This window comes from Saccharomycodes ludwigii, chromosome V, assembly GCF_020623625.1.
Source record: "Saccharomycodes ludwigii strain NBRC 1722 chromosome V, whole genome shotgun sequence".
Classification (NCBI taxonomy): domain Eukaryota; kingdom Fungi; phylum Ascomycota; class Saccharomycetes; order Saccharomycodales; family Saccharomycodaceae; genus Saccharomycodes; species Saccharomycodes ludwigii.
The window spans coordinates 329,220-344,617 of NC_060204.1; the positions used below are offsets into that span (position 1 = coordinate 329,220).

Genomic DNA, 15,398 nt, shown 5'->3' on the forward strand with positions numbered 1-15,398 from the left:
TTTATTTGAAGGATAAAAGATGGAGTATATTTTTATTTTATTAATATACCAGAGATATCAGCCACAGGGAAAGATATAGATATTCATCTAAGTAGTATATTCTAAGATTTTCCGGAACCTTTTTTTTTTTTTTTTTTCTTTTCTTTTCTTTTTATTTTTTTTTCCTTAAAAAAATATATAAAAAACCTAAATTGAGGCTGCTTATTTATTTGTTTTTTCTTGTAAAGAAATCAGATATAAATAAAGCTCTATAATACTCTGTTTGGATATACATTGAAAATTCAAGAATTTTTAACATTTATTTCTAGCAAGTAAACACAAAATAATAATCATAAAAATGACAATGATATAAATATAAATCGTACTAGAAGAAGTAAAGGCAGAATAATAACAGAGATACTAAACATCTTAAATAAAATACAGTTACATATCATACAACTAAATACATTTTCCCACCTCACCTCCTTTCTTTTTCTTTTTCATTTTTTTTTTTTCCTTCTTTTTTTCTTTTGTAAATAAATAATGGCATGGTTTCTTATTAAAGCATAGAATCTATGCTACAATAGTTATATTAACGCGCTGGACCAAAACATTAAATTAAATTATTCTACAGTATTTCCCTCTTGTTCCAAGTTTTTAAAAGAAAATGGTTCATATGCATACCCTTCACCCTCAAAAAACTTGGACATAGCCTCAACCCAATGCAATCTCAAAGCATGCAACATGGCAGAAGTACCTTCCATTAAAACTAAAACACAAACAGTTAAAACAAACCACATGGCAAATAGAGCAACAACTTTAAAAACACTTAAAAACGATCCTGGGCTATGGGATGAAAAGGAGTTTTGTATTGTCATATCCCATAACACAGTTGATAATTGAGCATGCGCTAATGATAATGCCCATAATCTTAGGTATGAAGCCGTATGTGAAATACAATTTAAACAAAATTCAATAGTATGAATAACTTGATGAATCATAATGTCACCAAAATTGAATTCCTGCTTAGCTTGGTCTTGTTCTTCTTCAACTTGTGGTCTATTTTCTTCACGCTCTTCAAGCAAGGACCTCTCCATTTGATGTTGCACTTGTTGATCTCCATTATGATTATCATTAGTGTCCACTTCAAAATCAAAAGCATCAAAATCATCATGGTAGCCAGCGTTTGTATCAGAATTATTGGACAATTCAAACTCCACACCCCTCAAATACCCCTTATTCCTGGTAGCCGTTAAATGATTTCTTCTCAAAACCAAGGGCTTGTATAATAGCAACCATGGTACACAAATTACAGCTGCTAATAACAAAATAATTTGTATGACACTCTGTCCAGTATACAATTTCACATCGATATTTCCAGGACTTAAAAACATATTAATTAACATATTTAATAGGCCAGGTGCCTCCCTGCCATCTTTAATCCAGTCTTTGCTCCATTTATATACAATGGCCCATGATAGGTATCCAAAAATGCTTTGCATGAATATCAATCCGGGAATAAAATTACCGATTATATCGACTCTCGACTGTCTATAACGGTAGTTAACTAGGGAAAACATAAAAGAATAAGTCATGTGAACAAAACCCATCAATATAGACAGCTTCATTTTATAGGAATTTGTAAATAATAACCCATTTTCAGTGCCATGCCAGCTATAATCCAAGCCAAAGGGATACACTTTCCCAGGAATTTTAGTAGCCTCCAAAGTTTGTCCAATCTTAAAATCTGTGGGCCATGACCAGCCCGAACTAAAAAAAGTCATAGTTTTCGAAAAAATATCGTTATACAGCAGACCAATGTAAATGGAAAACAAGCCCATTAAAAGAATAACATATCTGCCAGTAAATGCCATATCAAAAATTTCGTCCCTTTTCATTAAATTGAATTTACGTTCGTTTAAAATCAAATATAATCCAACTAAAAACAAAATAAAACCATGTCCTGTATCACCAAACATAATACTAAACATAAATGGAAACGTAACAATAGTAGCCAAACCAGGGTTGACCTCTTTGTAGGTGGCAATACCGTAAGCATCAACAATAGATTGGAAGGCTTGGGTGAATTTATTAGTTTTATGGTAAGTTGGTGGCAACCTGTTAGTTTCCACAAGACTAATAACAGGTTTTAAACTGTCCGCATGATGCAAATCAGTATAATCTCTTAGTCTGTTGGTTGTCTCTAATATCAAACTCGTTGGGATCCAGCCTTCCCCCAATAACGCAGTACTATCATTTTCAATATTTTTGAATAGATTCATGGTCACATACACATATTTTTCAGCAGAAATAGTTTGAAACCATTTAGGCAATTGATCTGCAATTACGAGTATTTCTGTGTATAGGGATTGCTCTGTGGCTTCCAAAATATGACTCAGTTCTTCAATACGAATGTTCAAGTTAGCACCATTATTAGCACCGTCATTATTGTTGGGGAAGTCATAAATCTTAGCATTCAATGATTCTACAATTTTTCTAACCCTAGCTAATAATATTTCACCATGCGTAAATATAATAAAGCAGTCTTTGTCTTTTTCTACAGCTTCATCTTCGGAATTTGCGTCTGGTTTTATATATTTATTATTATTAACATTTATTGGAGTATGATGGAAAAATAAATTACCACGTAAGACCCTCCACAATATTCTATTTAAAGGTTCAATTTTATCTCTATCAATAGAACCAACAATCAAGGAACCGTAATGATTATTAAATACGTTGTTATTGTTGTTATAAATTTCTTCATCTTCATCGTCTGATATCGCAAAGGTAGATAAATCATCACTAGGGATGTTAGCAGACTCACGATTTGATAGTAAATTTTGATTTTCCTCTAAATCTGTTGCAGTATCACCACCAATCACTAAACCTGGATTATAACTTAAAAATTTACCAACTTCATATAAAACACACCTTTCATCTAACAATTTTAGTAATTTGGATTTTAGCTCCAAATAGGAATCATTTAACTGCTGCAATCTATTTTGGAAAAGTTTAATTTCCTCACAAATATTATTAATGTCATCTATACGAGGAATGTTCATGTGCTCAGGGTTATTGTAAGAATTCAATCTAGTACTGGTATCACTGGCATCAGTTATGGTGGGTGGTAAATATTTAAAAGTGTCATTTGAATGTAACTTTACAATATGGTCCATATAATCCAACGAATGCTGGATGTCGTTTAATTTTTTTATTTGAAAGGCATAACTTCTTTGGAAAGTACTTTTATGGAGATTTAAATCTTTAAACATGATTACTCCACATTCCCCTAATAAATATAAAGTTTCTCTAGATATTTCTGTTGGGATGTATAATTCTATAAAGGACATATCTGCAGATCTGAAGATAGCCTCTTCCTTAACACCCAGCCCTCTCATTTGGTTTTAATCTCTTTTTTTTTCTATCTTTTAAAATTCAAAAGTTACTTTTGGGCGACCGGCTGAAAAGGACAGGATTGTATTATTAGAAAGAAATCGCTAAAACTATTAGAATATAAAATAATTAAAAGGTATATAAAAACTTTGCGATAATAATAATTATGATATTATGTATTTTGTTGTATTTGATAAATAATCAAATATTTTTAAAAGGGGGGCGCGTTAGCGGGTGTATTTTTATTATGGTTTTTAAAAAAGGAAAAGAAAAGAAAAAAAAAAAAAAAAAAATGGTTTCGTATAAAATGATACACAATTTACGGATACATGGCAGGAACTATTGTTGCTATTGAGACCGAGAAGGGCTAAATGCAGGTTCACAATTAGTAAATCGGATAACAAGTCTGGGGTTATATAATCATTTCTAACGAAAAAAAAAAAAAAAAAAAAAAAAACAAAATGAAATGAGCTGTACCAATGATATCTACAATGTATATGAACTTATCGATAATGGTTTATATTTTCCCCTATGGTAAAATATACAAGATTTCAACGGAAAGCACTCGGACACGGACAAGCAAAGCCGAAAGAAAACCGAAAACAAAAAGGGAGAAGTGGGAGGAACAGCAATCTTTTCATTTTTTTTTTTTTTTTTAATAAATAAATGAATGAGGGGGGGAAAGAAGGGAATCGATCTCCATTTTCTTTTTCTACACGTTTTGATCTCCCCTTTTCTTTTCTTTTCTTTTCTTTTTTCTTTTCCCATAAAAAAAAACATACATTTACTTACTCATATTAATATCTTATTTCGCTATGTATCCATCTTTACCATATCAATTTACCCATCTATATTTACTCAATCTAATATAATGGGGGAAAAAAAAAAATTTAGAAAAGGATAAAAATTAAACGTTAACATAGATCTCTCCTTCTTTTTTTCTTTTTTATTTTATTGTTAATCAAAGAAACCAAAAAAAAAAAAAAAAAAAAAAAAAAAAAAAAGGAATATGCATGGTATTATTCAAAATAACATTAATCCAAATAACACTTTTATCAATAACAACAATACTGCGGATAATGACTTAAACAAGGAAAACGAAACTAATGCTAACGATATATCAGCCACCATACAACCACATTTGATTATCCCTAAAAAAAGAAGAGGATTAAAAGCAAGACTGGACAATCCTTTTATTAATAATATGAGCCGCGATGACTTTGATAACAAAGGCAAGGATTTGTTGAATCATCCAACTATTTTGGCAACCGATGTTAACAAACCTAATGAGTTAGCCTATCCTACCAGAATATTCTCCAGTAGTATTAGTCAAACACCAAATACCAATATATTCAAAACACCGGAAATATTACCAAAAAACAATAACTATAATAACGATATCATTGGAAATAAAAGAGTATTTTCATTACCAAGCCAAAGTCTCATAACGGAGCAGATTATCGACTCACAAAAGCCATCAAAGTGTGACACTGTGAAAGATAACAATTTTCCAGCAGAAGAAGTCACAGCTTATGCAATCTCATCGTCCTATGATGATACTACTGATAGTTCAACAACAATCATATATAGATTTAAAAAAATAGCTTTACTAGGTAAGGGAAATTATAGTCAAGTGTATTTATACGAAAATATAACAGCAGATTTTGATAAAAAAGAAGACAGTAGAGATACTACTAAAATACCGAGATTTGTTGCCTGTAAACACATAGAGTATCCTAAGGAGTTAGTCAAAAGGTTTTCTAATGATAGCAATATAGATGATACTCCCACGCCTTCAACACCAAACTATCACAGAAAAATCACTACCACTAGCGCTTTTACCAGTGCGGACACTGATATGCTATTACGTGTGGAAAGTTCCCTCTGTAGAGAATTACAAGTTTTAAAAGGTTTGAATCATCCATGTGTATTAAAATTGTATGCTGTAAACAATTTAGCCTTTATTACATCAACTCATCCATTACTAAGTCATTGCAATAACATTCCTGACAATTTTGTTGATAATGGATCTAAAAGATTACCGGAATGTTACATGTTTACCTCTTATTGTAAATATGGCGATTTACTAAGATTGGCTAAACTAGCAGAACTATCATCATTAAGTATACAACGTATATTTGCTGAAATTGTGATTGCTGTTAAATATTTACATGAAAATTTGATCATTCACAGAGATTTAAAACTAGAAAATATCTTTATAAATTACAATTATTATGAGTTGGAAAATGGTGGTGGTAATGCCCCAGATTTTTCTCATCCTGTTATCAAAATTGGTGATTTTGGGTTATGCAAGAAATTATCTGATCCGAATGAACTATGCACAACCAGATGTGGATCGGAAGATTATGTGGCCCCGGAGATATTGATGGGATTGGCATATGACGGAAGGTTGACTGATTGTTGGGCATTAGGTGTTATTTTATACGGGTTGCTTGAAGATATATTACCATTCGATGTAAATGCCTTAACACCCAATGCAATTGGTTCCCCAACTATGAGAAGAAGAATCAGCGGAGGTGCGAATACCAGAAAAAGATCCACAGCCCACAAAATAGCGAGGTATGATTGGAAATGGATTAAAGTAGGAGATGAGGACGACCTTCTAACACAAAAGTCAAAAATTATTGTAGAGAATTGTTTGATCAGAAGAAATCAAAGGTGGGATATTGATAAAATTTATCATACCGAATATGTTTCATCGATAGCTTGTAAATTAACATTTGTATAAACAAATATTTGTATAGACTATTATTATTATTATTAAATAAAAAATAAAAAATAAAAAAAAAATAAATGTTTTTGAATGTGTAAACACAAAAAACATTGGTTCCTAGCAGGATCGAACTGCTGATCCCCGCGTTATTAGCACGGTGCCTTAACCAACTGGGCCAAGGAACCAAATACAATGACGTGCAACACTGAAAAAACAATCCTGTGTGTAAAACTATGAAAAATTGGATATGTTACCGTTTAGAAAGAATAGTTAGATGTATACACATATATACGAACAGAATAAGGTAGTTGACGTATCTTAAACCAAGAAATTTCCCCTCTATGGCAATAATAACACATTGTGATGAAATAGGATTCATTAGTAACAACAGATTTGTAATATTTGACATTGTATAATAGAATCTTATGAAAGATTATAAACAATTGGAAAAAAGGAACAAGAAAAAAAATGATTAAGAGTTAAAAGTGATATATATATATATATATATATTGTTTAGAGAAATATTGTTGCTAATAAAAAGAAGTCACACTCACGTGCAAATGACCAACATCAAAAGCCAAGGGGTAACGGGTATAATAATAACTACTATATTGCAACTTATATTCACGTTATGGATAATGCTCCCATCATAAATTATATTTGTCGTATCAATTATATAAAGTGATTGATATTGCCACTTTTTTACATTTATATTTATATTTGTTTTTTTTTTTCTTTTTTCTTTTTGTTCTTTTCACACTCAGAACCTTTTTAAAACTTGAAAAATCTATATTTCTCTTTTTGGGTGTTTTTTTGGGTGTTTTTTTTTTGTTTTTTTTTTGTTTTTTTTTTTTGCTTTTTCACATACACATAAATAAATAAAAATAAACAAACAGGATAATTTAACAACCAATCACTAATCACTTCATAACTAATACACTCAATTTACCGAAATGACTGTTCAAGAAACCGAATCTTTTGTTATTGTCAAGCACCCAGAAAACCCAGAAACATCCGTTACAATCTTAAAATACGGTGCCACCGTCTATTCTTGGAAATTAGCAAACAAAGAACAATTGTGGTTATCAGACGCTGCAAAACTAGATGGCAGCAAACCTGTCAGAGGTGGTATTCCATTGGTCTTTCCAGTTTTTGGTAAACACCAATTGGATACGGCTACAGCAAACATTGCCAACGCTAATGATGTTAAATTGAGTAAATTACCTCAGCACGGCTTAGCAAGAAATTCTACTTGGGAATTTTTAGGTCAAACCAAAGAGAATCCACCAACTATCCAGTTTGGATTATACTCGGAAATTGCAAATAAAGAATTAACTTCTATCTGGGATTATGATTTCGAATTGATTTATACTATTGAATTGAACAAAGATAGTTTGAAGACTGAAATCGAAGTCAGCAACCCAGCAAAATCTGATAAATCATTCAAATTCAATTGGTTATTCCACACATATTTGAGAATTGAAGATATTGAGGACACTTTTATTTCCAACTTAAAGGGTGTTAATGTGTACGACCAATTATTAAAACAATCATATAACGATGTTCAGCCAGTCGTTACTTTCCATGAAGAAGTAGACAGGGTTTATAAGAATGTCAGAGAAGATAGAGACATTCAAGTTGTTGATAAGGGTAAACCCATCCACACCATCAAAAGAATTAATTTGCCTGATGCTGTTGTGTGGAACCCATGGGTTAACAAGAGTAATGGCATGAGTGACTTTGAACCTAAAACAGGATTTAAAAAAATGGTTTGTGTCGAACCTGGCCACGTACATGATTTTATAGTTTTAAGCCCTGGTTCCAAATGGAAAGCTTCGCAAATACTTTCCAAAGATGAATTGAAATACCAGGTTATTTGAAATATATAATCGTTTAATTATAAATCACAATTATTTAAATGCGTGTATTATTTTATTTGCTTGATTATAAAGTTTGGCTACTTATAATTTCAATATTCACCCTTGGCCTTTTTTTTATTTTTTTCTTTTATTTATTTATTTCTTTCTTTCTTTCTTTCTTTTTCGTGTGGGTGTTTTTAACAATACAATTACTAAAAAGACTAAATAAAATTCGGCCTCGATTGGCTTTTTTTATTTTTTTTTATTCTATAAATATAAAAAAACTGATAATTAAAAAAAAAAAAAAAAAAAAAAAAAGGGAGACCATATTTTACTTAATTATTACAACACATATATCATATAGTCTTTAGAAGCCTTTTAATTAGTAAAAATAATTATTTAAAAAAAAAAAACATATATAAATAAATAAATAAAACTAAACCAAACAAACAAACAAACAACAATATCAACAAAAATACTCTAAATTTTCTATTAAGGATGTCCAATTCTGAACAACAAGACCCCTTGGCTCAGTTGCAATCTTTAATTGCCAAGCTAGCTGCCACTCAATTGCCTTCATTTGAAGAAAAAGTTAACGAGAATTTAGCTTCCCCTGTAGCTACCAATAACACTAACGTATCTTCCAAAAAGTATGATGATGAATACTTTAAATATATTTCTCAAGAATATATCACGTTCACATACACTTCTCCGACCATCTATCATGTAGTCCAGTACTTCGCTAATCAGTTGGAAAAAAATGGGTTCGTCTACTTAAGTGAAAAAAAAGAAGCCGATTGGAGCTCTTCCCTTAAGGGCAAAAAATCTGGAAAATTTTATACAACTAGAAACGGTACTAACTTGGCTGCCTTCATAATTGGGTCTGATTGGGAAGTCGAAAATGGGGTTGGTGCCATTGGTTCCCATATTGATGCATTAACTGCTAAATTAAAACCTTCTTCAATTAAACCTCTTGTAGGGGGTTTCGAATTGTTAGGGGTTGCCCCATATGGTGGCACATTAAACGATTTATGGTTTGATAGAGACTTAGGTATCGGTGGTCGTGTCTTGTACGAAGACAACGAAAAATCAGGTCAAATCAAAAGCGCCTTAATCAATTCAACACCTCATCCAATTGCTCGTATCCCATCGTTGGCTCCTCATTTTGGTCAAGATGCTGTCGGTCCATTTGATAAAGAGACTCAAGCTGTCCCAGTAATTGGTTATTTTTCTCCAAGTGAAGAAGATGATAAAGCTACAGATGATGAGAAAAAATCACCATTGTTTGGCAAGCACTCAATTCATTTATTAAGATATATTGCACAATTGGCTAATATTAAAGTCAGTCAAATCCAACAATTGGACTTAGATTTATTTGATGTCCAAAAGGGTACTTTTGCCGGTATTAAAAATGATTTCATTATTGCCCCAAGATTAGATGATAGATTATGCTCGTTTAGCGCTATAAATGCCTTAACAGATTATGCCAACAATAGCAGTATTGATGAATCTTCGTTTAACATTGTTACTTTATACGATAATGAAGAAATTGGCTCGTTGTCAAGACAGGGCGCTAAGGGCGGTTTAATGGAAAGTACTGTCCAAAGAGTTGTTTCCAATTATTTTGCTGAGGATGATAATATCACAGAATCATTGATAAAGAGCGGGTTTGCTAACTCCTTTATTATTTCAGCAGATGTTATTCACATGGATAACCCAAATTTCACTGATGTGTACTTAGAAAACCATAAGCCTAAGCCCAATGTTGGGCTAACTATTAGTCTCGATTCTAATGGTCACATGGCTACAGATGTCGTGGGTACTTGTTTGGTTGAAAAATTGGCAAAGGCCAATGACGATAAATTGCAATATTTCCAAATTAAGAATAATTCAAGGTCTGGAGGTACTATTGGCCCTTCAATTGCTTCTCAAACTGGAACTCGTACTATTGATATGGGTATTGCTCAATGGTCTATGCATAGTATTAGAGCATCTACCGGGTCTAAAGATGTAGGATTAGCAATTAAGTTTTTCACTGGATTTTTCAAGAATTGGAGATCAGTTTACAACAAATTTGGTGATTTATGATTAATAATCAATTATTTTTTTTCTCCTTCCCTTTTAAAAATTGTTAAAAAGTTTATACCTTTATAAAAATAACATTTGTCCTTTTCCTTTTTTTATACCACTTTTCCCTCTTTTTGAGTCTTACATTTTGTAAAATCTTCAATTGTAACACCAGACTTTTCGCACATTTGTCTAAATATTCCAGATTCATTTTTAAACAAATTTATCGGCTTATCAAACTGAGCAATCTCACCACGTTCCAATACTAGAATACGATCATAATTTAAAATAGTAATTAGCCTATGAGCTATACATAGAATAGTACAATCAGAAAATTCCTTAACTATCTTTGATTGAATTTTGGCATCTGTCTCATAATCAACATTACTTGTTGCCTCATCTAAAATTAAAATCTTTGATTTTCTTACCAAAGCTCTTGATAAAGCTAAAAGCTGTCTTTCACCTAGAGAAAAATTCTGCCCATCCTCTTCAACGATTTGATCTAAATGGAACTTGTGCAAAACAGAGGGATTGGCATCGTGTGTTGATTCTATATTTTGTAACTCTTCCGGCTCAATGGCACCACTTCTAGCCAAGGCATTCCATAATAAACTATCTGGATAATTACCAAATGGATCCAAGTTTTTCCTTATATTACCTCTAAACAAGACAGGATCTTGTGGAATAATGGTCAACTTACTACGCAGATCAAATAATCCAATCTTACTAATGTCTATACCATCAATAACAATTCTACCACTAACCAATTCTACCAATCTATACAATGCTGTCATAATCGTACTTTTACCAGCACCAGTCCTGCCACAAATACCTATTCTTTCACCACCTTTAATATTCAGATCAATGTTTTTCAAAATTAAGGGTAACCCATGCTTGTATCTTAAACAAACATTTTCAAAATCAATAGCACCATTTTCAGGCCAACTCTCCCTTGGTTTTAATTCTTGAATGCGATATTTAGATTCCTGTGGCAGATTTGTAGCATATTCAACCACTCTTTCTGTACTATTCATATCATTTTCAGCTTCAGTAACTGCCCTTAATAATGCGTTCAAAACGTTTGGCAACTGCAATACATAACTTAGCATGACACCAGTACTTGATGCACTAACATTAAATTGCCTGGTGATACATAACATGGTAACAATTAACGAGCAAGCACTCGTAGTCATATTCATAGATATTGTTGACCATCTTCTAATAGCCACAGTCAGGTAACTTGCCTCGTTTTGTCTGTCCATCAACACGTCATTTCTTTTTAAAAACATTTTTTCCATTTTAAAAGACTTGATGGTTTGTTTACCGCCTAAAACGTCGTTAAAATTATTAAAAACAAATGACCTTTGAACAGCTTCTAAACGCTTAACTTCTCTTGAACTGCTTTGGTAATAATCAGCAATAAAAGCAAAAGCCAGGACTAAAAAGGGAACAAAAATGGCAAACCAGGGCAAATATACAATGCACAAAACTATAATACCAATAAAATTGGCAAATTGATAGATTAGTAATCTTACTTGCTCTACTAAATCATTATCCAATGTATCTGTATCCTTAGTAAACCTATTCAAAATACGACCTACTGGTGTTTCATCAATATATGTCATGGTGGTGTGCAACAATCTTTTAACAGCCTTTAAATTTAAATTCTTACTAGCTTTATTACCTAGGACACATAAAGTAGTGAATTGACAAAGCATAAGTAAAAATGTAATAAATACCCAAAATACATACATACCCATATAGAAACCTTCAGGTCTGTTGTTAAAATAATGGTCTGTCCAAAAGGATAACCAAACAGTAGTAAATAAATTGGAGAAACATGTAAAGGCAACCAAAGAACAGTATATTAAAACAACAACAACAGCAAATCGACCACATCCCTCTTTAAGATATTGTTCATATACTGCAAATTTAATTCCATTAATAGCTCTCTCCTCTTTCTTTGAAATATCATGTTGTTGGTGTTGGTGTTGGTGTTGGTGTTGGTGTTGGTGTTGGTGTTGGTGTTGGTGTTGATTTTTTTCATTTCCTAGCGTCTCTTCATTAGTATCATCCATATCCTCATTTCTTTCAAGTTCAGTTTCATTTTTATCAGTGCTATTGACTATATTTTTAATGTTAGGTTGAACAAAAGCCATCAACTTATTGAATTCCAAGGATTTTTCCTTCAAAGTAGCTACTGTGCCGATATTAAAGGTACCATCAACACCTAAAAAAATTACCCTAGAGGCATATTTTATCAGACTTAATTGATGTGTAGCCAAAATTCTTGTTTTACCATCCAGTAATTCCATCATACATTTTTGCATTATATGTTTGCCAACTTTAGCATCAACAGCGCTTAAAACATCATCGAACAAATAAATATCGCTTTCTCTATAGCAACTTCTAGCCAAATTAATACGTGCCTTTTGACCGCCAGATAAAGTTAAGCCATGTTCACCGACCTCTGTTAAATCGCCATTAGGTAGCATTTCCATGTCAGGACTTAAACAACAAGCATCGACTATTTTATCGTATCTGCTCGGTTCATATGAAGAGCCAAACAAAATGTTGTTTCTAATCGTAGTATTTTGAATCCATGGATTACCACACAATAACAGTGATCCTGTTTTCTTAAATGTTCCCAAAGGATTTACTTGCTGCATTATGTCCGCCAATGCCATTAATAAGGAGGATTTACCCGTACCAATACTACCGGTCACAATAATAAATTCGCCCTTTTCGATCTCAAGATTGATATTTGTGAATCCATTGAAAGGAGTTCGCACTGTTTTATCATTGTTGTCACCACCAACACTAGCCTCTAGTGCCTCATTCGGTAATGGAACGTCTATATTAGTGGGCATGCTAGTTTCTCCCAAGTTCCATTCAAAGGAACAATTCTCCAGCTCCAAAGCATTTCTTTCATTCTCGCAGGGCAAGGGGCTTTTATTTTTAGTTTCTTCCTCGGCCAATAAAAATTCTTGGACCCTGCCAAGGGCCAAATATCCATTGCTACCAGTAGCTAAGGAAATTGGCACATAAACCATCTGTAGACAAACCGCCTGGAAAAGAGTTAAAGATGAGAAAATAGCGTCAACATTCTTATTATGACCCTTGAGTTTATACAAAGCTAAAAAAACAATCATCGAAGATAAGTTTGGTAATATTAAAAACAAAGCGGTAAAAAAATTTCTTATATATTGCATTTTGCTGTTTTTCTTAATTTCTTTTATTCGTTCTTTCTGAACATTGGCCTCATAAGCTTCTTCCCAAGCATAGTATTTAATCATTTTTAAACTATTTATAATTTCTCTCATCAATGTAACTCTAGCATCAGTAAAAACATTAGCCTTTAAACGCAACTTTAATAATTTTTTGAAACCCCACATGTTGAACAGCAAAGTTAGTACAATTAAACCTAAACCAACCAAAGAAATGGGACCAAGATTGACAAGTAATAGTACTAGGGCAATAATCAACGGAGGAACAATGGAAAGAAGCATGGGTTGATATGCCACGGCGACTTCCAATCTGTTCAAGTCAGTACCCATGATAGAATTAATCTTTCCGTCAGTATAAATGTTGTGAGACGCAAGGGAAAGTTTCAATGATTTTGATAATAAAGCCTTTCCAAGAACAGTTCTTATTTGCGCTCCTGCTATCATAGCATTTTGTAAACAGTGGCTTAACATTATATTATTATTCACCATAAGTAAAGAGATACCAATGGAATAACCAACGCCTTTGTTAACATGTAGGTGAGGAAGAATCTCTTTTTCTTCAACAAAATATATTAATTTTTTTGTTAACATTGGATTAAACATCATTGAGCAGGCAGCTAATATACACAACAAAACTGAAAGCCCAAACATGGTACGAAATGTTTTTAGTATAACTTTCATTAGCAGATACTTGTTTGTTTTTAGGTATTGTAGTATTTCTTTTTCTGTAGCATTGGGATTTTTTTTTGTAAATTTTTTACTGTAAATAGTCAGTTCTTGCTCCCAATTTTTGGCAAATCTATCGTAGATGGTTTCTGTTTTTAATTTATCATCCAGTTTAAACAAATCATCTGGTTGCAAAGTTCTTTTATAACCAACTTTAAGAATAGGTAACACCCACAAAAATAAAATATAACTTATAACATTGGTATGGTATAGTGGATAAACCTTTCTTTCATTATTTGATGGGAGTGTCGGTATTTTTCTACTAAAGAAAAAACTAAATAATCTCTTTTGGGGCATAATTTCAGAATCTGTAAGTTTTTCCAAGTCAATTTTATTCATTGAGACATTATTATTATTGGGATCATTAAGACTTTCAAGTTTATCTGAATCACTTTGTATTATGCTATTATCTTCGGAATTGATTTCAATTTCACATGATTCTGTATTCCTTGGATAGATTCTACTTTTAGTACATTCTTTTTTTTTCATTTTCTGGTGATAGATCTTTAAGACCTTTGCTTTAGCTATTGGTAATATTGGTTGATCCAGTAGAAAAGAAAACAAGTTTTAAAAGTAATTGTTTAATAAAATAATAATAACGTATGAAATAAGATAATAAATTCATAGATCATTAATGGATGCTTTACCTTTTTTTTGTTTTTAGCCCTCTTTATATATGCTCGTTCTTATTTTTTTTTTAAGTTTTTTTTTTTGAATCTTTGAATGTTTTTTAATAAATTGGTATTAATTAGACAGATCTTTTAACCTTTTTTTTTTTTTCTTTTTTTTTTTTTTTTTTTAATTGGGACATATCAGTAGTAAAAAAAAAAGAGAAAACGGAAAACAAATAATAAGATAGCCGCCGTTTGAGAAGCTAACTTAAAGCTATTGTTATTTCCGTTTTTTAGCCCTTTTTTAGAAAACCACGCAGATATAATTGTCAATATATATCATATTATGATATTTTCCGCGGGTCTAAGAAAATTGGTAGTAGTTAGGAAAAGTATGTATTTGTGCTTAGAGCCATGATGAATTTGGTTTGAAGATAAGGTACAAAGTCATTGCTGGGAGTCAAAACTGGAAAAATAAAAAAAAAGACAGGAATTTATTTAATTTTTATCAAATCCATAAAGTTTACGTAAATAGAACGTACGGTTTAATTATAGAGATATGTGGAATAATTATAAGAAATTATATAACATTTTTTTGGGGTGTAACAAGAGCCTGCAATTTTTAATGGCAATATATTTTAGTTCTTAAAAACTTTTTAATTATAATAATAGAAAACCTTGTATTATTCTTAATTTAAGTATACATTAGGCTCTAGTACTATATTTTTTTCTTAATTTATATGTTAAAGATAATATTTTGATTACCCGCTTTAAACCCCTAGGAAAGGGCATTCTTTAA

General features: G+C 31.7%; 5 protein-coding genes and 1 non-coding gene across 6 annotated transcripts; 3 read left to right on the forward strand and 3 right to left on the reverse strand.

Annotated features, from left to right (window-relative positions):
- Positions 1 to 602: 602 nt before the first annotated feature.
- SCDLUD_003930 (V-type ATPase subunit a family protein) lies at positions 603 to 3,380 on the reverse strand (the record flags this gene model as incomplete). Its single annotated transcript, XM_046079247.1, has 1 exon — positions 603 to 3,380. The coding sequence occupies one exon, from the start codon at positions 3,378 to 3,380 to the stop codon at positions 603 to 605; it is 2,778 nt and encodes a 925-aa protein (XP_045933582.1).
- A 1,004-nt stretch (positions 3,381 to 4,384) lies between these two features.
- Positions 4,385 to 6,124, forward strand: PRR1 (serine/threonine protein kinase PRR1; the record flags this gene model as incomplete). Its single annotated transcript, XM_046079246.1, has 1 exon — positions 4,385 to 6,124. One exon carries the CDS (start codon positions 4,385 to 4,387, stop codon positions 6,122 to 6,124), a length of 1,740 nt encoding a protein of 579 aa, XP_045933583.1.
- Positions 6,125 to 6,220: 96 nt separating this feature from the next.
- SCDLUD_003932 lies at positions 6,221 to 6,294 on the reverse strand. Its single transcript has one exon. It is a non-coding gene; the product is annotated as a tRNA-Ile (tRNA).
- A 768-nt stretch (positions 6,295 to 7,062) lies between these two features.
- Positions 7,063 to 7,989, forward strand: SCDLUD_003933 (glucose-6-phosphate 1-epimerase; the record flags this gene model as incomplete). Its single annotated transcript, XM_046079245.1, has 1 exon — positions 7,063 to 7,989. One exon carries the CDS (start codon positions 7,063 to 7,065, stop codon positions 7,987 to 7,989), a length of 927 nt encoding a protein of 308 aa, XP_045933584.1.
- Positions 7,990 to 8,466: 477 nt separating this feature from the next.
- Positions 8,467 to 10,056, forward strand: APE1 (metalloaminopeptidase APE1; the record flags this gene model as incomplete). Its single annotated transcript, XM_046079244.1, has 1 exon — positions 8,467 to 10,056. The coding sequence occupies one exon, from the start codon at positions 8,467 to 8,469 to the stop codon at positions 10,054 to 10,056; it is 1,590 nt and encodes a 529-aa protein (XP_045933585.1).
- A 92-nt stretch (positions 10,057 to 10,148) lies between these two features.
- On the reverse strand, positions 10,149 to 14,477 carry SCDLUD_003935 (uncharacterized protein; the record flags this gene model as incomplete). The annotated part of the gene is made up of 1 exon (XM_046079243.1): positions 10,149 to 14,477. One exon carries the CDS (start codon positions 14,475 to 14,477, stop codon positions 10,149 to 10,151), a length of 4,329 nt encoding a protein of 1,442 aa, XP_045933586.1.
- Between the last annotated feature and the right edge of the window lie 921 nt (positions 14,478 to 15,398).